This window comes from Amblyraja radiata, chromosome 7 (assembly GCF_010909765.2).
Source record: "Amblyraja radiata isolate CabotCenter1 chromosome 7, sAmbRad1.1.pri, whole genome shotgun sequence".
Classification (NCBI taxonomy): Eukaryota; Metazoa; Chordata; class Chondrichthyes; order Rajiformes; family Rajidae; genus Amblyraja; species Amblyraja radiata.
In genome coordinates this window covers 12498969-12520862 of record NC_045962.1, presented here as the reverse complement: position 1 = coordinate 12520862, position 21894 = coordinate 12498969, and the positions used below count along the sequence as shown (strand labels likewise).

General features: G+C 39.4%; 1 protein-coding gene across 1 annotated transcript; it reads right to left on the bottom strand.

The window, feature by feature from the left end:
- Positions 1-1432: 1432 nt before the first annotated feature.
- stk17b (serine/threonine kinase 17b) lies at positions 1433-21773 on the bottom strand. Its single transcript, XM_033023734.1, has 7 exons — positions 21337-21773; positions 18627-18839; positions 15504-15648; positions 13148-13274; positions 10144-10192; positions 8559-8738; positions 1433-3137 (listed from the first exon to the last, which is right to left on the bottom strand). Exons 1-7 carry the CDS (start codon positions 21465-21467, stop codon positions 2843-2845), a joined length of 1140 nt encoding a protein of 379 aa, XP_032879625.1. The 5' UTR covers positions 21468-21773; the 3' UTR covers positions 1433-2842.
- Between the last annotated feature and the right edge of the window lie 121 nt (positions 21774-21894).

Here is a 21894-nt window from a genome sequence, read left to right as displayed (position 1 = left end):
CTGCACATCATGGTAACACGAGAATACTCATTATTTCTTCTACCAATATATTTCCATTCAATTAATCAAAAGAACTCCACTGGTGTCTCACTTTAGCAATTTCTTTATATATAAAAAAAATAAAAGGTTCCTGCCAAATATATTGTATATAAGAATTGCCATTATGCCCTCATCCTGCTATAACCAATCAATGGCCTAAAATCATGCCAACACAGGCACGTTAGTCACTAATTTGTCAAATGCAATATCAAAGCAACTTTAATTTTAGACTCCAACTTCATAAGAGTAAAGTTTGAAATATTAGTAATTAACTCACAGTAACCCTTTACATAATCTGCATATGGAGAAAATAAGATTCAAGTTCACTTGTCATAGTAATCTTAATGAAAACATAAATAAAACTGAGAAGCATTAACAATTTGCTGGCACTTTAGACAGAAATGCACCAAGTGCTTTTGACACAGGAAGTTGTTCAGACAAATAATTTATTTAAATGTGGGTCATCCACTTTTTAGTTTTTAAACATAGAAAATAGGTGCAGGAGGAGGCCATTCGGCCCTACGAGCCAGCACCGCCATTCATTGTGTTCATGGCTGATCGTCCCCAATCAATATCCCGTGCTGCCTTCTCTCCTTCTCTGGTCATGTTTTCATTAAGACCACACGCCAAGAAATTATTAAATTTAAATTTCAGTGCATACTATCTCCAAATGCCAAATTAAAAGCCTGGTAAAAGGCAATTTTAATTAAATTATACATTTATTCAATTTAAAACACTTTCCTCAACGGGGATTACAAAAACAAGCCGTTGAAGAGCTCAGGGGAACGTGAAGGCAAAGATCTCCTTTCTTAATTAGATCAGTATCACATCTTTGTAAAGGCCTGAAGAATTATGAATTACCAGATAGGTTCACATGCCCTTGTCTCATTTGGGGTACTGATTATTTTGTCCAATGTCCAACAGTATACAGCTCCTTCAAAATATGCTTCATCAAATTGGTCAATAAATAAGGCAGATAGTTTAATGGCTGTTGGATTTTTCATCCATTATTATGACATGACTGTACTTTTATATATGAATTTTAGATTAAGAATGTCCAAGAAAAAAAAATGGCAAGTGTGCGTTGACGTCCATTTCTCAAAATATAAAGAAGAAAACAAAAATCATTGTGTACTTATTATAAAGGATATTTGAACAGTAATTAAGTGTTTCCTCCTCTTCAGATGCAATCCATCCCGCTGGAATATTCCTGGATTTATTATTATTAACATAATTTGTATGCTAATAAAAATAAATATTTGTTTTCAATACTGTACTTGTGGTCTGGACATCAGTACAGAAAATTTCTGAATCTTTAATAACAGTTTCTAAGAAGTATATACGTTTGAAATTTTGCTTGAGATTGCTTGAAAATAAACAAACTGAAGAATGCTTCCTGACAAAAGGGAATTTATTATTATTTATAACGTTTCAAGAAAATAAATAGATTTCCAAGCATGGATAGCAATACTTAAACACCAGATTTAATTACCACACTACAAAACAAGTGTGAACTGTAAAATTTTCATTTTGAATTAAGAAAATAAATCTTCATATGGTTACAGAAATTGTGGCTTATAATAACATCCATTTTATAAAAAAAGTCTTCATCCAGCTATTCTGCACCTTAAGCTGCAATTTTGGCTTCCTGGATGGTTATATTAAGTGCTGAATATGATATTTAAAAACAGAAAGCTCTAATTTCCGTAAACTAATTGAAAACTCCATTTATAAATATAAAAGTTATATTTTCAAATAATTTTATTTTAATCACATGATAGATTACTTCAAAATGTCCTTTACTTCAAAAAACTGAAATACTTTCATAGTACTGAAGATAAAACAATGTAAAAATCAAATGTAAATAAAATGTAAAAAAGTTCCAAATATTTTCAACAAGGACATCTATTCCTTCCATTTAATGAATGGAATTACCACATGCAACTCAGTTTTTGCAAAAAATCAATATGGATGCCAGGGCCTGTCAACTGCTTTCAGCCCAAATAATTTCTCCTATTCATTACAACAGATTGAAAATTTTGAGCTGACAAGTCCAAAAACCTTAGTCATTGAACTGGTTAAATAACTTTCTTTATAATTTATTTCTGTGATGTTTTATGCAAGTTTACATTATGAGCAATAATGTGCAGCACAAAAAAAAATCTCCCTGCAAGGATTCATTGCATTTTACACCAAATTCTGCTGGTATGAAGTGCTTAATCTTTCATCAGCAACTAAATTGCAATATAAATACTGAAATCAACCATCTAAAGATATATTAAAACAATTTCTAAATTAATGTATTCAAAAATTACCTCTTCTATTCTGCTGTTGAATCGGAAACATTTTGAATAACTATATTTGTAATTCAAGATTGTTACTGATAGTCACTGCCCTTGGTCACATCTCTCCCATACATGAAAACACTCCAGGTACTGTTGATACCTAGGTACTGTTTGAATTATTTAAAGCACAATGAATCAAGTTAACATTTAACTTTCAAAGCACTACTTTCATTGGTCCTCATTATCCCAAGTATAGCCACAATTTTTAGCTCATTTTATTAAAAGAGCATTGTCTATGTTTCAGCTATAAATCGGCTTAGTGCAAATAGATTTTGAAAACGTACACAGGGCAGCAGTTACGAAAGTTTGAAAGTGCCAATAAGTCAGTGCCCAAAGGTCCACAGATGGAATTTACAATGGAGGCATCTGCACCCATGTTACATACACAAGGATCACTTTTATAAAGTGTTAAGACCATTGTAAAAATGGAAATGTTTTTTTTTCTAAAGTGTAACTATCTATACACCACTTTCAGAATACCAATTCTCTGTAATCTCATGGCAACTTTTGCACGATTCATCAAACCGGAATCGTTTGGGAACAACAGCCGATTCTTCAGAAATATTTACTTTTTTCAAATTTCTGCCTATCACAAACGTGGGTGAGAGAACAGGATTCTTCTCGTCTGAAGATCTACTGTACTGCATCCTCATCTGTGAAACACATGGAGTAATCTCTGCTACAGGGTTAGTCATCAACTCCTCTGTTCGCAGCCAAGGATGAAAAAGGCATGCTTCAGCATTTAATCGATCCCTTAAAGATAAAAGGATGATATTGGTAATTAGAATCTTTCGTATGCATGCAAAAATACACATTGCGTCAGAACTGATTCATATTCAGATTCAACTTTAATTGTCATTGTCAGTGTACAGTAGAGACAACGAAATGCAGATGAAGTAGTTTCCAGAGGTTCTATAAAAATAAACCATTTGCATACACCACAATAACTATAGCTAGCTAAAGAGCAAATCTATGGCTGATTATTAAATTAGCGCTGATTACCAAGTAAATTTGAGGAAGGACATCCTTGTGATTGAGGCAGTGCAGCGTAGGTTCACAAGATTGATCCCTGGGATGGCGGGACTGTCATATGAGGAAAGATTGAAAAGACTAGGCTTGTATTCACTGGAGTTTAGAAGGATGAGGGGGTATCTTTAGAAACATATAAAATTATAAAATGACTGGACAAGCTAGATGCAGGAAAAATGTTCCCAATGTTGGGCGAGTCCAGAACCAGGGGCCACAGTCTTAGAATAAAGGGGAGGTCATTTAAGACTGAGGTGAGAAAAAACCTTTTCACCCAGAGAGTTGTGAATTTATGGAATTCCCTGGCAGAGGGCAGTGGAGGCCAAGTCACTGGATGGATTTAAGAGAGAGTTAGATAGAGCTCTAGGGGCTAGTGGAGTCAAGGGATATGGGGAGAAGGCAGGCACGGGTTATTGATAGGGGACGATCAGCCATGATCACAATGAATGGCGGTGCTGGCTCAAAGGGCCGAATGGCCTCCTCCTGCACCTATTTTCTATATTTCTATGTAAATGAAAAATATAACCAAGTTTAACACGTGGAATAAAACTACAGATTCAAATGCAGATTACCTGAATCTGTAGTTGGACACCTATACTATATTTAAATCAAATAACCAACCAAATTCAGTAATTCAACTGAAATAACGAATATTGTTTCTTTAAATTGTGTCAGAGATAACAGAACGATAAGAGTCGTTTACAAGACAACCATTGATTTATCTTTAGCTAATAACAGATATAGCCAAAAGAAAATAAATATTCTTGGAGATTGATACTGGGAGTAAAAACCTCAGATTAGCAGGTTTTCCTGTTCATATCAGAACTGACTTCTCAGACAAGGTAATTTACATGTACCATTAACTCAACCTCATTAAAAAATCTCCAAAGATCTGTTCCCATCCCAACCGTTTACACTCTTCTGACAACTCAGCTATGATTAAGCAGCATGCAGTTCAAGAGTCAAGAGTGCTTTATTGTCGTATGTCCCAGATAAAACAATGACATTCTTACATGCAGCAACACAACAGAATATGTAAACAAAGTACACTGTAAAGAATATAATAAATAGAAAAAAAGTTAAAGGTGTGCATATATACACACACACACAAAACAAACAATAATAGTGCAATAATAGTCTATGGAGTTCAGAGCTTGTAGAGGTTGTAGTGTTTAATAGCCGAATGATTTTGGGGAAGAATCTGTTCTTGAACCTGGACGTTAGTTTTCAGGCTCCTGTGCCTTCTCCCCAATGGCAGGGGTGAAATGAGTGAGTGGCCAGGGTGGTGCGGGCCTTGGATTATGCTGGCTGCCTTTAAGGCAGCGATTCCAGTAAATCCTTTTAATAGTGGGGAGGTCAGTGCCGGTGATGGGCTGGGTAGCGTCCACAACGTTTTACAGACTTCTTCATTCCTGGGCATTCAAGTTGCCAAACCAGGCCATGATGCAACCAATCAAAACTATACACCTGTAGAAGTTCAAGAGAATACCAAATCTCCATAATCTTCTTAGGAAGTATAGATGTGCTTTCTTTATAATTGCATCAGTGTGCTGGGTCCAGGAAAGACATTCGGAAATATGCACACCCGGGCATTAGACGTTTTTGACTCTCTCCACCAAGCTGATATAAATAGAATTGTGGGACCCCCTTAGCCAGCATTTCTTTCACACCAGAATTCCTTCCTTAACCAGCACTAAAGCCATTGTGCCACTGAACAATTTAGTATCATCTCATCATTCCCTTAAGTCTCTGCAATTTAATATTTGATTATTTTCTTCAATTATTTTCTAATAATGGCTCATTGACATGAAACATTAACGCTGTTTCAGCCACAGATTCGCTCAACCTGCAGAGTTCCTCCAGCAAATTGTTTGTTGCTATCTATAGTCAGCTGTGCAATTATTCTTCCTTTGCTTCAGTGGCATAATTTATCGACTGGAATTTCCATTTCATTATGACTTCATGATATTGATTTATTATTAGCTTATAATGGGAACCATGTTAAAAAAAAAAAATTGCCAACCAGAAATGCCAAGTATCCGTTTTTAACTTAATGCATATTTCATGCTCTAACCTGTATACCTCCATCTCAATTTCAATTTAATAAAAAAAAGTTGAGCTATCAAAAAAGTAAGACCTCAACCCACATCTGTGGGTTTAACTGATCCACTTTGGATACGGATGATTGCCATAGCAGATGCATATTCAAGTGAATGCGCCATTTGTTTTTTATCATATGTACACTATTGCTTCTTTGATTTCCTGTGCAATTTGCATTCTGTTTCATTATCTCCATTCTATCTTTACCTTTCCAAATGATCTTAAAAAAAAGTGCTGGAGGAACTCCATAGATCAGGTAGCATCTCTGGAGAATATGGTTAGGTGAATTTCAGGTCCTGTCTCTCTTCTGAGATGTTCCAAATGAGCTGTTAATTTCCAAACACTGACTGGCAAATAACTAATTGAGCAGTAATAATAATAATTGTGTAAGAAGGAACTGCAGATGCTGGTTTAAACCAAATAGACACAAAAAACTGGAGTAACTCAACGGGACAGGCAGCATCTCCGGAGAAAAAGAATGGGAGACGTTTTGGGTCGAGACCCTTCTATAATAATTGTATCTTTTTAAATCATCACCTTTTTTGAAGTAACAGGAACAAAATATTATGCAACTAAAATATTATGTGATTTTAATTTTTTTTAAATATGAAGCTGCTGGATTAAAAATCTGCAACAACCAAGACTATATAACAGAAAATGCTGTGGATACTCAGCAAGTCAGGCAGTAGTAACATGTCATAGCTCATTGGTCTGCAATGTTAATGTTGTTGCTAGATAAACCAGGTAATCCTAATCCACAAAATGGCTTCAAATTCCTTCATGCATTTTGAACTTGAAAGAAAATTGATTCAATTAAATCTTATGCTTGCGCTAAACCACTTGTTAAGAACATAAAGCCAGAGCTGCCAAGTTTTGTCAGAGATTTTCAGTATTCTAGTACAGGTACACAGCCTTTTATCCGAAAGCCTTGGGACCAGACACTTCTCGGATTTCGGAATTTTTCGGATTTCGGAATGGAAGATTTTTAGCGTAGATTAGGTAGGTAGCGCAGGCGGCTTGAAAAGTCTGGAGCGGCTGCCTCCTCCCCGGAGACCGGGGAATCATTGTAAATCATTGCTTAAATGTTAGTCAGTTAGTTTGGAGGGATTTTATGTGGTGGGGGGGGTGAAGGAGGAAACTTTAATTCTTAGTCCCCTACCTGGTCGGAGAGGCGGGGAGCGGGCAATGCCTTACCGGATCGCCGTGCAGTAAGCTCCGGAGCGCTGTGGCCGCCGACTCCCAACATCGCGGAGCTGGGGCTGTGGGCGTCCGGCCGCGGGCGACGCCGGTTGTAGCTCCGACCCCGGCAACTCTACCCCTGGCTGCGCGGCGCTCCAAATCCAGCGCAGCCCGCGGCCGGACGCCCGCAGCCCCAGCTCCGCGATGATGGGAGTCGGCGGCCACAGCGCTCCGGAGCTTACTGCACGGCGACCCGGTAAGGCATTGCCCGCTCCCCGCCTCTCCGACCAGGTAGGGGACTAAGAATTAAAGTTTCCCCCTTCACCCCTCCCCCCCCACTTCACATAAAAGCCCTCCAAACTAACTGACTAACATTTAAGCAATGATTTACAGATGTTTAAGTGTCTCCCCGGTCTCCGGGGAGGAGGCAGCCGCTACAGTAGTACAGACCTGGGTTGACCGTGGGTCGTTTCGGGTCAAGTTTCGTACCAAACGCGAGTTTTGGTGTGCAGACGACATCCTGGAAAAAATGTCCGGTTTTCGGAGCTTTTCGGTTTCCGTTATTTCGGATAAAAGGTTGTGCACCTGTACCTGAAAACCAGTATTTTGCTGAGGAGATCAGTATTTTTACGCGGTGCCATTTTGCTGAAAATAATGTTATTTTTTTATGTGCGGTCATTCCTATGTAAGAGTACAAGCATGCATAACTTTGCTACCAATTGACATGTCTTCTTCTAAGTTATGCATTCATTACCATCTCTTTGTATAATGCTGTTTGAATGGTGGCTTCCTGCTTTTAGCACCAGATGATGTAGAGCCTTTTTGGAAGCCTCCCTCTCCCTCCCTCCTTCCTCTCCCTCCCCCCCCCCCCCCCCCCTCTCTTCCTCCCTCTCTTCCTTTTTTTCCTCCCTCCCTCTCTTATTCCCTTCCTCCCTCTCTCCACCCATCCCTCTCTTCACCCCTCCCACTCTCCCCCTTCAGCCCACCCACCGTTCTGTAAAATCAAGGCCAATCCTAATGTAACTGCAATCCCACTGGTAACCTTTCACCACTAGGCTTATCCAGAATTCTACCACTGCCTGAAAATAAGCAAAGGCTCAACTTCCACTGAGAAAGAGAAATATAGCTCCAGCCGGTAGCGCTACATTTAGAACCCATATCGCTGTAGCCGACAGCTCTTCGTTTAAATTCCCACGCGTTAAACTGACAGCACTCTGTTTAAACCTGGAGCGGGACAGGCAGATCAAAGCTTACAAAAATAATCATCCAGATCTTTAAATTAAAAAAACTAATAGATTTCATGTTATAATTTTTTAGAAGTACAGTATGACTTTTTATATCCTTGCACTTTTTAAGCAGCGAGATCTTGTCAATTTCACCAGGTTATTGCTTTTCCATTGGCGAGTATGTTAATGAAACAGGAAGTTAGGCCGATTTAAAAAAAATCCGTATTTAACAACGCAAAATGGTACATCAGTATTCTAATCGCATGTCCGTGCAAAATACGGAAAATCTGTACTACTTGCCAGCTCTGTAAAGCCAACCTGTTTTCAATTTCCCGAAGGTCTGTAACTGGCTAAAGATGCCCATTCCAAGTAAACGTTCCACCTCTCCAATGGCAATGCTTGAGATGCAGTTTATTATGGGACTTAAGGCGATTTCATAAATAAACCAAGATAAAACCAAATATGACAGCTTCAGAATGATTTGTTTAAATTATGTTAATTTTTAAAATAGGTAAAAATCGCAGTTGTTTCATAATGAAGGCTGACAAAAATGTGTAAATGAATAAGTTTGTATTGCCAGGGGAAAAACACTATATTAAAAAAAAATCCATGACCACCAATTTCATTCTAGCTAAATACTCACTCAGGTTTTTTGACAAGAAGCTGTTGAATAAATTCAACTGCAGTTTTAGAGACACCTTCAAATATTTCATCTGAATAATCAACATTAATTTGAGAGATATTAAGGAAAGTTTCTTGTTTATCTTCTCCCTGAAATGGCGACTCTCCTGTCAGCATCATGTAGACCAGTACTCCGATGCTCCTGTAAATCAAGAAAGTTTATAAAAATGAAAATCTATAAACATTTCTACCCCTTCTGAATGCAAACTCACAAGTTATAGGAGTATAATTAGGCCATTCGGCTCATCAAGTCTACTCTGCCATTCAATCATGGCTGATCTCTGCCTCCTAATCCTATTTTCCTGCCTTCGCCCCATAACCATTGACACCCGTTCTAATAAAGATATATGTAACTCAAGTTACATATATTGTGCAGTTGGTGGTTTAGACATCTCTTTCCAAAGCCACACATACACAATTATAAGAATTGAAGACGATCTTAACAACCTCCACCTTTACATAGAAAGCATCATAAATTGTAGCAGACACTGCTATTTTACATTACTATGTTAGATGAGCCAACAAGCGATGTAATAGTTAGAAAATTGTTCACTTAAAATAACAAATGGTAACTCAGTTTTCCAAACAAATTATCTAAGAATTGTTGCTTGGTAATAACTGATGGGTAGATTTGCAGCTTTTGTTGGTAGCTAGGTGTTCACTTATTTCATTTAGTTCAGAGATACACATCAGGGACAATACTCTTTTGAGGGACCAATTAACCTACGAACCAGAGCATCTGGAGGAGACCAATGTGGTCATAACATGCAAACTCCATACAGATAGCACCCGAGGTTGATGGAACCCGGGTCTCACGCGCTGTGAATCAGATACGCCACTGTGCCACCCAACTATATCTGAAGATTTATGCAATCCACAAGGTTTAATAATGTTGCCATTACCAGCCCTTCCATTTATCATTCATACAACAGATCGAAAATGATCAAAATTTGTTTATCATAGATGATGTAAAGATGAACTGTTAACATTTTGAGAAAAGGCGAGATCCTTAGTAGACTCTCCAAACACATTTAGGATCAATGGAGTGTCAAGATAGAAGTCAAATGTCAAGACAGAATATAAGCAAAACAAATGTCTTGATCAGCCATCTATTGAAATGCAAAATGCACTTATGGACCACACATTCAATAGCTAGAAATACTGTGCTAAACACTTTCAATCCTTATCTCCATTTGGTTTGATGCTGGTGGATGTGGGTGAAGAATAAGGGACAGGCAAAACATACCGAATAGTCATCAAACTACATTGTATGGAACTTTGAAATTAAAGTGGGTTAAGGGTATAAAGTTATAATGACATGTCTGCATCGAGGCAAGAATTTAGAAATGGAAGTACTGATGACGTCAACAGAATAAACTTCAAGAATAGATCATATAAGGCCTGTGCTATGCAATCCATGCTTTGGCCTGTACAGCTATCAATACAGATATCCAATGTGCAAAAAAAAATAGCTCGCTTCTCTTTCAGCACCATTACACATGTTTAGGTACAAAACACATTTTATTCCTACATGACTATTAACGTACCACATGTCTGTTTCAGTGGAGATTGGTTCATAGTTCAAGATTTCAGGGGCTGTCAAAGAAAAAACATTAAACTGAAAGCAAGTCATAAAATGATCTGCAGAATGGTGTCCTTTTAGAATACAAAGAAAAAACATGTAAAGAAGTCTACCTTTTATATAAAGTTATGCTACTAATAAAAGTTTTTTTATAATGCTCGTCTCGTCATGGTATTTCAATGATTTAATACAAGATGACTCAAAACATCAATTTATTAAAAATTTGAGTGCTCTGTACAGCAATTGTTGTGTCCCAGTAATATTAAACAAATAGGGATTGCATCAAAAAAAATTTTGTTTAGGCTGCAATGGCCAAGAATAATCGTGGTCTGTTAACAAGAGAAAAAAAAAAAGAAGCTTCCAACACAGCGGGAGTGAACAAGCATGCTGACATAATCACCAAATCTCAAGCAAATAACTTCAAAAAGCAAAATTCCTTGACCTCAAGGATTCAGAAAAAATAAAATGAGCGCAAAAAAACCCATCCATGCTGGTCAATGATAGCTTATTATGAGATAATTCTAATTATGTTTTTTCTCAGCATCACTTGAATCTATTTTAAATGATTTAATCATTTTTCCATAAAATTCATTATCTCAGTTTAATTGTTATGGAAAAGTACATCTGGTTCCAATGTCTTTTCAAATCTACAGGATATTAATTTAATAACCAGAGGCACACTTGGTGGAAAACAAAAAGTAAAAGGGACACAAAGTGATGGAGTAACTCAGCGGGTCAGGCAGCATTCTGGAGAATGTGGATTGATGATGTTTCGGGTCAGGACCCTTCCTCAGGCTTCTCCAGTCTGAAGAAGGTTCCCGACCCAAAATGTCACCTATCCAAATGCTGCCTGAGCTATTCGAGCACTTTGTGTCCTTTCGTGTAAATCAGCAATTGCAATTCCTTGTTTGTACAATGCTGTTGAATATACTCTCCATGTCAGACAGCAGCTGTGGAGAAAAAACAAATTAAAGTTGCAAGACAATGGCTGTGCACTAGAATACACTCGATACAACTTTAGACGAATTTGATATCTTGTCACTGACTTGAGCAAAATGGTGATTACCATTTACAACCAACATACTTTTTAAAAACAGCTCCATTAAGTTCCATTATAGGGCAGCACGGTGGCACTGCGGTAGAGTTGCTGCCTGACAGCACCAGAAACCTGGGATCGATCCTGACTACGGGTGCTGTCTGTACGGAGTTTGTACGTTCTCCCTGTGACCCGAGTGGGTTTTCTCCAGGTGCTCCAGATTCCTCCCACACTCCAAATACATGCACGTTTGCAGGTTAATTGGCTTTGGTAAAATGGTAAATTGTCCTTAGTATCGCTGGTCGGCACAGACTCGGAGAGCCGAAGGGCCTGTTTCTGCACCGAGCTATGAACTAAACTATAGCTTCTGCTGCTTCAATTGTAGAAGGACAAAAGGTTGTATTACAAAACAGCAAAGCAATAAATTTGGTCAGCATATTTGAAAAATGAACCACATCAATGGTTGGTTGGCAATAAATCAGTATTATCCACAAAGCAGCATTTAAACAAATAAACTCAGTTGTTTTTGTATACTAACTTACATTTGAACATAGGCAAAGCCTAAGTGATTTTATTAATCATTAAAGTAGTATTGGCTGACTGTGACACTAAAGTATTTTCCTATGAAAAGCTCTCCACTGTATAGTCTTTCATGTGCAGATCACGGTGCAGTTGTTGGAGGATAATGATTCAAGTCCCTTAGGGACTAGGCACGCCACACCTCAATACGCTTATTTTATTAAGGCTGTACGTTACATTGTTTAATAAAGTATCATTGCACAAGTATCAACATAAACAATTGCTTTCATTTCAATACCATCCAGCAGTGAAACTGGCAGCTGTGTGCTTGATACAATGGTTTCTGATTACTGTGGGGAGGTCACATGAAAATAGATTTTTCTCCAAATACTTTTTTTCCTGCTCAATTTCCAAAGTAAATTTTAAATGATCCTCTAGCTCACAATCTCATTATAACCAATTGAGCTAGCGTAATACAAATAGTGCTACTTAATTCATCAATCACATCATGAAAACACGCATTATAGCTTTTGGTTGAATACTTGCTAACTGCAGTGCTCAGTTCTGCTTGCAATTAAAAACATGAACCCCATATGCAGCAAGACTTAGTGACATTACTCAACATTACTCAACTTCCCAAAAGTACTTCACCATCTAAAGCTGTGCAATAGAACACATTAAATTGCAACTTCGACCTCAGTTAAACTTAATATGAATGGGGGAAAATACGGGCCAGGATACTCCCGGTGAGAAGGCCTGACTAGCCACTGCAGTCAAACAATGAAGGAGGACTTGCTCCACTGACTGCCGCTGTCTACGGAGAAGCCAGTGCGTAGTCTTGTGGCCGAAGTAAGCCCCCACGGACCAGGTGGAACTCCGAGGTTGAGTCGGAGCCCCTGCAGACAAGGTGGACCCCTGAGGTTGTCGGAGCGTCTGGGTTGAGGCGTGCTGAGGTCAGGCAGAGGTGGACGGGCTGCATCGCTGATAAGAAAGTGGTGGCCACCGAGAAGAAAGGGGGGGGGGGGGAGGATTTCTCCCCAAACTGCATGGAAATATCAACAATCCTTCACTGTTGCCCAGTCAAAATCCTGGAGCATCCTCCCCAAGAAGCACGAGAGCTCCTTTAACAGAGACAGAGGAATTTCAAGTGTGTGGCACGAAGGCAATATGGGTTGGCTAATAAATGACGTTGTTCTCACCAGCAATGCATGCATCCAACAATTTATTTTTTTAAATAATCAAATAAATGAAATATGCATCCTTGGGAAGAGTAGCTAGCCAATCTTTAAAGTGTGTGCAGAACAGAAATAGCACTGCAATGCCTCTGTATGGCTACACACCCACCTACGAGGAAAGAAATGGTACAATAAATCTTTAAAAAATACACATCTGATTATTTAAAAAATAACCTTACCAATATACTCTGGTGTTCCTGTGATTTCCCTTAATTCGCCAACACTGCCAACTCTCCTGGACAAGCCAAAATCAACTATCTTTATGTCACCCAATGGTAATGAGTTAGTTAGTAAGATATTCTGAGGCTAAATGGAACAAAGAAAAGTTTTATTATTTTTGATGTATTAAATTATAGATCTGTGCAAGATTATCATCAGTCCAATAGACCAAGCATCAAAAAGTTTTACTCGTACTATAGAATATGTTGTTTATTTGTAAACATTTATAAATCCAGAGGAAAATTTACACGTGTAATGAGGAGCATTATGTTGAAATTACCTTTTAATGCAATATTACCCGACTCATCTATCTATAGCAATAGATAGACGAGTCAGGTAATATTGCATTAAAAGGTAATTTCAACATAAAGCTCCTCATTACAAGTTCAGAGGCTACATAACTCTATGTTTAGGAAGTCATCTGATTATCCTTAGATGCAAGGTGAAACCCAAATAAATTAAAATGGGAAGACAACATAAATTATGCTAGGGACAAGAAAATTGGTTAAAAATGAAATAAATAAATCACAAAATAATTAAAACTACAATGCATCTCAACTGTTATGCTTCAAAAGAAAGAGACAAACTGCCATCTAGCCAACAGAATACTTGAAATAAATTCCACACAATTTTTTATACCCAGGTCCTTTTATTTCCTCTCCTTACAATCAATTTTCAGTGAGTATTCTGAAATTCGGCATGGGATCGGTGTTCCGGCATTATAAATCTTTTGAAAATTATCAGTTGTACAATCATATCTGCATTTGGATATTCATAAGTTTTGAAATTGGATGCTATGACTTATTATTCAACCACAAGTATGAAAATAAAATCCAGTCAGTATTCAGTAGTTTTCCCTTGTATGCCCAAGATCTACAGACTGCACTTTGCCTGAAAATTTAATAATCTAATATTAATCACTTTTCTTATATTGCATTGAAAAATATAAACCAAACAATATCATTCATACAAACCCAAAAACAGAGCAGCAACTAAAAATATGAAAGCCTTGCATTATTATTTGCACAAAATTTCAAAAGCCTGTCTCCAAACATTTCCAGCAAAATATTCAAGAGTAATCCTTTTTAGGAGATTAGGCACCCATCAATTATTCACATTAAATGTGCGCTAAGTTTGCATATCTAACCCAGTAAATGTCCAAAAGTTATAACATTTAAGCAATGATGGTGATATCAATTGGACAAAGAAAGAGTGAATAACATTCTTTATAAATTAGCCAACCATGCAAAATGAGTTACTCAGGTATGGTCTCCTATTTCTAACCAAGTGGATTAATACCCAAATAATCTTGGCCACACCTAAAGGTTTACTATATATACACTGCCAAAAACCTAAACAAAGGAGCATTACTCCACACAAATGAATGCACACAGTCATTAGGCGTTTTTCTGTGCACTTGCAGAAAATAGCTAAATTGCAAACTGCTTTTGAACACGTACACAGCCATGGCAAGTCAAATCTGCCAAATTAGTTTAGGTATTTGTCTTTCTCTGTTCTGTAGATTAAAGTTCATCAGAAATAAACTTTTTATTAATCCAAATTCCTGAATTCAGAATATTTGAACACATTAAAAATTCCATAAAATGCACTGTAGAGAAAATATATTGGTCTAATTTATGCTGGTGTACATGCTCTATAAACTCATCATTATTTATCAACAAAACACTCAGTTCCCTTCTCCTTCATTTGCATATCCAGCTTCCCAAAAATGTAACACTACTGACGTCAACTGCCTGTTTCCTGCATTAGCACCATGATTATACATCAAAAATAATATTATTTGTTTTATTTCTACACCGATAACCTAACAGAGTCAGAGTACTTTAGCAGACCCTTCAACGTTGACCAGGTTTTATAACTAAGTTAGTCCTATTTACCTACGATTAGCCCATATTCCTCTAAATAATATTAGATTATTAAATACATTTTCAGGCAAAGTGCAGTCTGTAGATCTTGGGCATTCAAGGGAAAACGGCACTTATGAATCTACTGACTGGATTTTATGTTCACACTTGTGGTTGAATAATTAGTCATAGCATCCAAATTCAAAACTTATGAATTTATCATTATTTATCAAAACACTCAGTTCCCTTCTCCGCCATTTGCATATCCAACTTCCCCAAAATGTAACACTACTGACGTCAAACAAAAATTTATACAATTTCCAAAGACGTGAAGCATTTAATGATTAAAAAAAAAACAACCAGGTTTTAACTTTCAAATTGTTTTGTCAACGCCTCATGCAAAGCAGATTTCCCAGATTAAGACCCTGCACTAAAAATGATTAAATCCTACCTTTAAGTCGAGGTGCACAATGTGGTTTCGGTGTAGGAAAGCTACTCCTTCAAGAGTCTGTTGAAGGAGCCTGATCACTTCCTTTTCTGTGGGAGCTTCATCGCGGTCAGCTACACAAAGATTAAAGATTTCTCCTCCTGCAGCACTGGGAGAAATAATTGGAGTTGTGTGGTTCTAATTCTGTTTTTTGGTGTTGTTTTATTTCTGGTGAGTGAGGATCATCCTCCCAATGGATACAGTTTCTTACTTATAATAACAAAATCCTTCAGAGTTTTAAGATGCTCCTTAGCATCAAATTTAACAAATGATTTTTTACAATGTTATGCATAACATTATTTTATACTACAGGTGCACAACCTTTTATCCGAAGATCCAAATAACGAAAACCTCCGAATAGCGGCCATTTTTTCGGTCCTTGAAGAAAGGTCCTTGAAAACGTTCACCGAGGGCGGCCCGCAGAGGTGACAGCGGAACCTCCGGTCGGTCCTCGAAGAAAGGGGAACTAAATCCCCATTCATAAAAGAGAAGGTGAGGGTATATTGCGCGGGAGGGTTAATAATTGACAATATGCTGCTGCCTGCCCGCTGAGTTAAAAAGTTCCCACGGTAGACTCACGATACACAGTGTTTCGTGAGTCTTGCGTGGGAACTTTTTAACTCAGCGGGGCAGGCAGCAGCAGATTGTCGCTCGCTTCAGTATCACCCCACCTACACCCCTCTGCTTCCCGGCCATGTGTGTGACTCCTTCCCTCCCCTCTCCAGCTCCCCGCTCATTGCACCGGCGCGGGGGCTTTGCACTGTCTTCAAGTCGGCGATGCCAGCAGGACCAAAGATCTTATAGCTCCGCTATAGGATCTTTGAGCAGGACCGTGCCAGTCACCGGAGACGTCAGGACCAACGGGACACCGACCCCCAGGCCCACCGCAAGCACGGAGATCCCAGAGACCCACAGCCAGCAGCAGCCCAGCCCCGTTCCAACTCCAGAGGAAAACTGCAAACTGGCCAGAGACGTCAGGACCACCAGAAGCCGTTCCCCGAGCTGCGCCCCCTCATCGGGACACCGACCCCCAGGCCCACTGCAAGCACGGAGATCCCAGAGACCCACAGCCAACAGCAGCCCAGCCCAGTCCCGCTCCAACTACAGAGGAACCTGGGTTGCGGATGACGGGGCGCAGCTCGGGGCGTCGTAGGGGCCCATCGGGGAGCGGGTTCCTGTTGGTCTTGACGTCTCCGGCCACCTGCCATCCTCCGGGAACTGTACCGCCCTTGCAGGAGAATGGGGTTGTTTGCAGTTGCAGAGGGAGGGGGCAAGGGCGGTACAGTTCCCAGTCTCAGCTCCAGTCCAGGGGGGTGACCGGAGACGTCAGGACCAACGGGACACCGTCCCCAGGCCCACTGCAAGCACGGAGATCCCAGAGACCCACAGCCAGCAGCAACTCCAGCCCAGCCCCGCTCCAACTCCAGAGGAACACGTAGGGGCAGAAGCTGATGGTGTGCAAGGTACGTCTTGTTCTTGGGGTGGCGGATGAGGGGGCGCAGCTCGGGCTGTGGGCAAACTGCCACTTGTCGCCGTAGCGGCCCAACGGGGAGCGGATTCCTCTGGAGTTGGAGGGGGAGGGGGGTATTGTGCTGTTTGATCGCCCCCTGCTATCCCAGGGACAGGGAGACACAGCGGCTTTTTAGACTGGTGGGCAATCACTTCCAAAGTTCTGCCCACAGTCAGTACACCTCTCCTACACTGCATTTCATACAGACATTTATTCTGCTAGAAAAAACTACATTGAAGACGCAAACACGCGACCGAGTAACTGCCGGGATCAAGGCGCAAACTCGCGACCTTGCGGATATGAGCCGAGCACTCTACCACTGAGCCAGCCATTAAAATCTACGCAAAAAAATTTCCATTCCGAAGGCCGACAAGTTCCGAATTACGAAAAGTGTCTGGTCCCAAGGCTTTCGGATAAAAGGTTGTGCACCTGTATATAAAATAATTTATATAGGCTTTCAAAACAGCCTTCACAACTGGTTGTTCACATTTACCTGGAGATGTGCATGCAATTTACAAATGAATTATCCAGTTAATCTTGCCTTTTCTAATTACTTTCAAAATCCAGCATTTCACACATCCTTGTTTTACAATTAATTTTTCTTAACCTTTTTAGCAATCTATGCCCTCCTAAAGTTTGCACTACTTACATTTCAAGGTTCATATCATCTGCCTCCATAAACCATGTTAGAACCATTAATATGACAGAGAGAAATTTCTGGACATTTACATACAGTCTGAAAAATATCTCGCCATTCATTGTTATTTTCTACATATCTCATAAAATGTCATACCCATGTTTCCACTGTCATGCTAATCCCACTGGTGTCAATAATGTTACTCAGTCCATTTCACCACTTCTCAAAGGTCAAAATACTACACTTTAACAAAGAGTTTGCACAAGATGGGCAGAAAATTAAATTCATTAGAAATAAAGTTAATTTGAAAAGTGTAAAATTTAGAAAAAGGGAACAAGCGAACTTTGAAATATATATATTAAAAATTAGAGTTTCTAATGGCTTTAGAATCATGCAACACTTGTGGCCAAGAGTTAATTAAAACAGATCAGAAAATGCTGAAAATACTCAGGTCAGGCCACATCTGTTGAAAGAGAAACAGGTATCATATTAGTTTAAAGACATTTTGTCAGATTCTCAGAGCTATGGCCTGACAATGCTGAGTAAGAAAAAAAATAACTTTTCAGGTTGAAGATCATTTGTCAGAATCTGACAGTGTCTTCAAACTGACATGACAACTCTGTTTCTCTTCCCACACTTGTGCCTTGACATGCTCAGTATTTCCACCATTATTTTGTTTTAGATTTCCAGCATTTGTAAATTTCCAATTTATAATCCATACGACGATTAACCAATCAAAACCATTGGACCTTTTTATTTACCACTAATCTACGTTTCTCTCACCTTATTGTATTCAATTCCATTCCAAATTCTGAAATAGGTCTGAAGTGGATTGTTTTACACAAATGCCATTAATATTCTCATGGCAAAATCTATTCTTAATGTTTGTATAGATTTATAGTTTTTTTAATGTGTTTTAGCTGCAGACAAGAATACTTACTATTCTAATACAAGGATGATTTCATTAATCGTTTCATACACTTCATACAGATCTATTACATGTGGATTTGACTTGGCCATTTCAAGTATTGCGATTTCATGAATGATATCAGATGTACAATCTAGGCCACGGCGTCGTTTCTTCAGAAACTTAGCTGCGTATTCTTTCCCACTCGCTTTTTCCACACATTTTTTCACTACAGCAAATTTGCCTCTGTAAAAACAAAAGAGATAAAGATTGAACCGGGTAATCATGCAATTAATCTTAAGCATCAAGTTATAACACTTTTATGACATAAAACAGTTGCATTTTCAGTTTTTACACTTCATTTGTAATACTTATCTCCAGTAAATTTACTTGAAACTCAAGTGAAACATTTAGATTGGAAGCAAAACAGTTAAAACATCACATTTGGAGTGACTCCATTTGGAAAAGACACAATTAAAGTGGTAGATAGAGGAGGCCCTCCATCTCAAACAAACTGGAATTCATTTCAAACCTCTTCTTGAAAGGGCAAGGGATTTATTTTGTCTTACATGTCTATAAGTAACATTTCCAGTTCTGCTTCCTCATTTTGAAAACAAAACTTAAGTGTTTTCTCATACCAAGTGAAAAACATTCCACTTCTAGTTTGAAATTCTAAAACTACACAAACATTTCTTGGTGCAATTTAACATCAGTCATTCCATAGACCTAAAGATTGAAAACTACATTTCCCATGGAATGATCCAAACTAAATTTAGAATCGGTTAATAACAGAAGTGAATTAATGTCTAAACCTACTTATATTCCAGTACTATTCCATCTGTTTAACCTATGAGATATATAGATTACACTAAAATTAAAATGGACAATATTTCAATGAACTAAAATACCCCAAAATAATAATTCCAGCTTGTAAAGCCTTATCCAACATTTCAGTTTACACCTAATGTTGTGTCCTCATAAGCATGTTCAGAGTTTCAAATTAATTTATCACTTAACAAATCTGTGTGAACCTGCACTTATTCGCTTTTTAATTAATTTTGTTGAAAACAAGACATTACCAGCAATATGATTCTAACTTTAACATAGTGGCTACCCCGCATCATTTCGCAGAATGTATTACTATATCAGATATCAACTTAAATAAGCAGAAATTAGTGTAAAAAGATGATTTACCAGCATGAGAGCAAAGGTGGAAGAGTGGAGGACTGGAGGAATGAGAGATCTGAAAATAAGGAGTGAGGATTTTAAAAGTTAAGGTATTGCCCAACCTAAATAAAGTCAGCAAGCACAATGATGAATGGGACTTGGAACAAGTTAGAATATGGGGAACAACGTTTGAATGTCATCTACAGATGGGAGATCAACTGAATTGCTTTGAAACAATTCTCGAATACATAATATATTCCAGGTTTTAATCTGGAAAAATGAAAAAAAATTGACAAATCACTACACAAAAGTTTAAGTGATCAAGCCAATTAAGAATAATATTAGATTGAAAGACCTAATAGCATGAAATAGCTGTGAAAGCTATGTAAGCTGAGAGCATCTCTTTAATCAAGACGAAAAGGGGAGTAATTAGAACAGAATTAAACAGAATTGTAAATAACTGCAAGAACTTCTAAATGTAGAGAAAGGAAAAATGAACAGTCTACCAGAAGCTAAGCCTGGACAAGGAAGAAAAGGTCAAAACATCAATCTTCACAGTAGAATAAACTACAGAGAACAGCCAAGGGGCATAAAAGCATGGAAATCAAAACAATTAATATTATTAGTAGAAAAATAAGATACATTTGATGGTATTACATGTTGATGTAATGGTCCCAAAAGTAGTGGCCTCAGAGAAAAGGGTTATCATCCAATAATCAACTCTGAGTGTGTTGCACAAAAGCCCTGTACAAGGACAGCCTAACTTCCATATTCCTGTTCTTTAACCTCCCGTCAATTAAAATCAACAGATTAAACGGCTCTCCAGCGCTTCCTTTGCCTGCATCTCGTCTCCCAATGCTGAGAACCAGTTCACTTTACATGCCACATTTACTCCTCACAGGCTAACTTTATCATCTAGCTTTAATGAGTCAGGAAACTTAGACTTTGGAGTGTTTTGGATAATTTATAACCCCGACTAATTACAAAGGAATCTTCCTCGCCAACACACACAGGCACCAACTAGTAACAGGACAAATCAATACAGGGAGTGGCACTCTGGTTCTTCAATACAAGATCATATTTTCGGAAGTCTGGCTGGGGCCCGAATCGATGCGGAAGGCAGCAGCAACCTTGAGCCGTGGAGCTCACTCCAAGTGTCAGTCGAGAGCAGATACTAGAGTATCCTCAAAGTATCTTTGGTCGAGAGTAACCGGAACCAACAACTCGGGGACTGTTGGACACAAAATGTTGGAGTAACTCAGCATCTCTGGAGAAACGGAATAGGTGATGTTTCGGGTCGAGACCCTTCTTCAGACTTGGAGTCAGGGGACAGGGAAACTGGAGATTTGGATGGGCGAGGTGTGAAAACGACGGATCAAAGCAGACCAACCCTGTTCGAGGACACACCGATTACAACAGGCACCGGGAATTTCGCAAACTAAGGAAAACACGTGAACCAAAGTCCCCGAGCATTTATTCCCAAAGTATTTCATCGATTGAAAGTCGGGTAAAGACCATTGAACCACAACCGGTTGATTTTGCGGCGTGTATTTCGGGAAAGGAGAAGCCGCCTCACCTGCCCAACTCTTTCGGTGTCACAGTGTAGTTGTCTTGGAAGGACTGGGTGGCGAAGACGGTCTGGATGTGGTCGAACAGGACGTGCCGCTTCTCCCTGTCCGCCATCCTCCTGCACCGGTTCTCGCACATGCCGGGGGGGCGGCTGTGGCTCCTCTTCACAGACAGCTTCCAAAATAGGGGGCGGGCGGGCGGACGGGATCCTTTCCTCAACGAGTGCCAAGGGCGAACGGCCGACCTGCTCCTCCTCGAACACCGTCCCTTCCGGGACTCGAACTCACTCACTCACTCCCTCCCGGGACTCGAACTCACTTCCCCCTCCCTCACGCCACCCCCTCCCGGGACTCGAACTCACTTCCCCCTCCCTCACGGCGCTCCTTCCCGGGACTCGAACTCCCTCCCTCACGGCGCTCAAGTCAAGCTCGCGTCGGGACTGGCCGGGACGAGCAGCGCATGCGCAACAACCGCCCGTCTCACGCCAACGGTTTTTCCCGCCCCGCCCTCCCCTCGCGGCTCGGCTCGGCTCGAGAGTCGGGGCCACAGGTCAGGTCAGCACCGA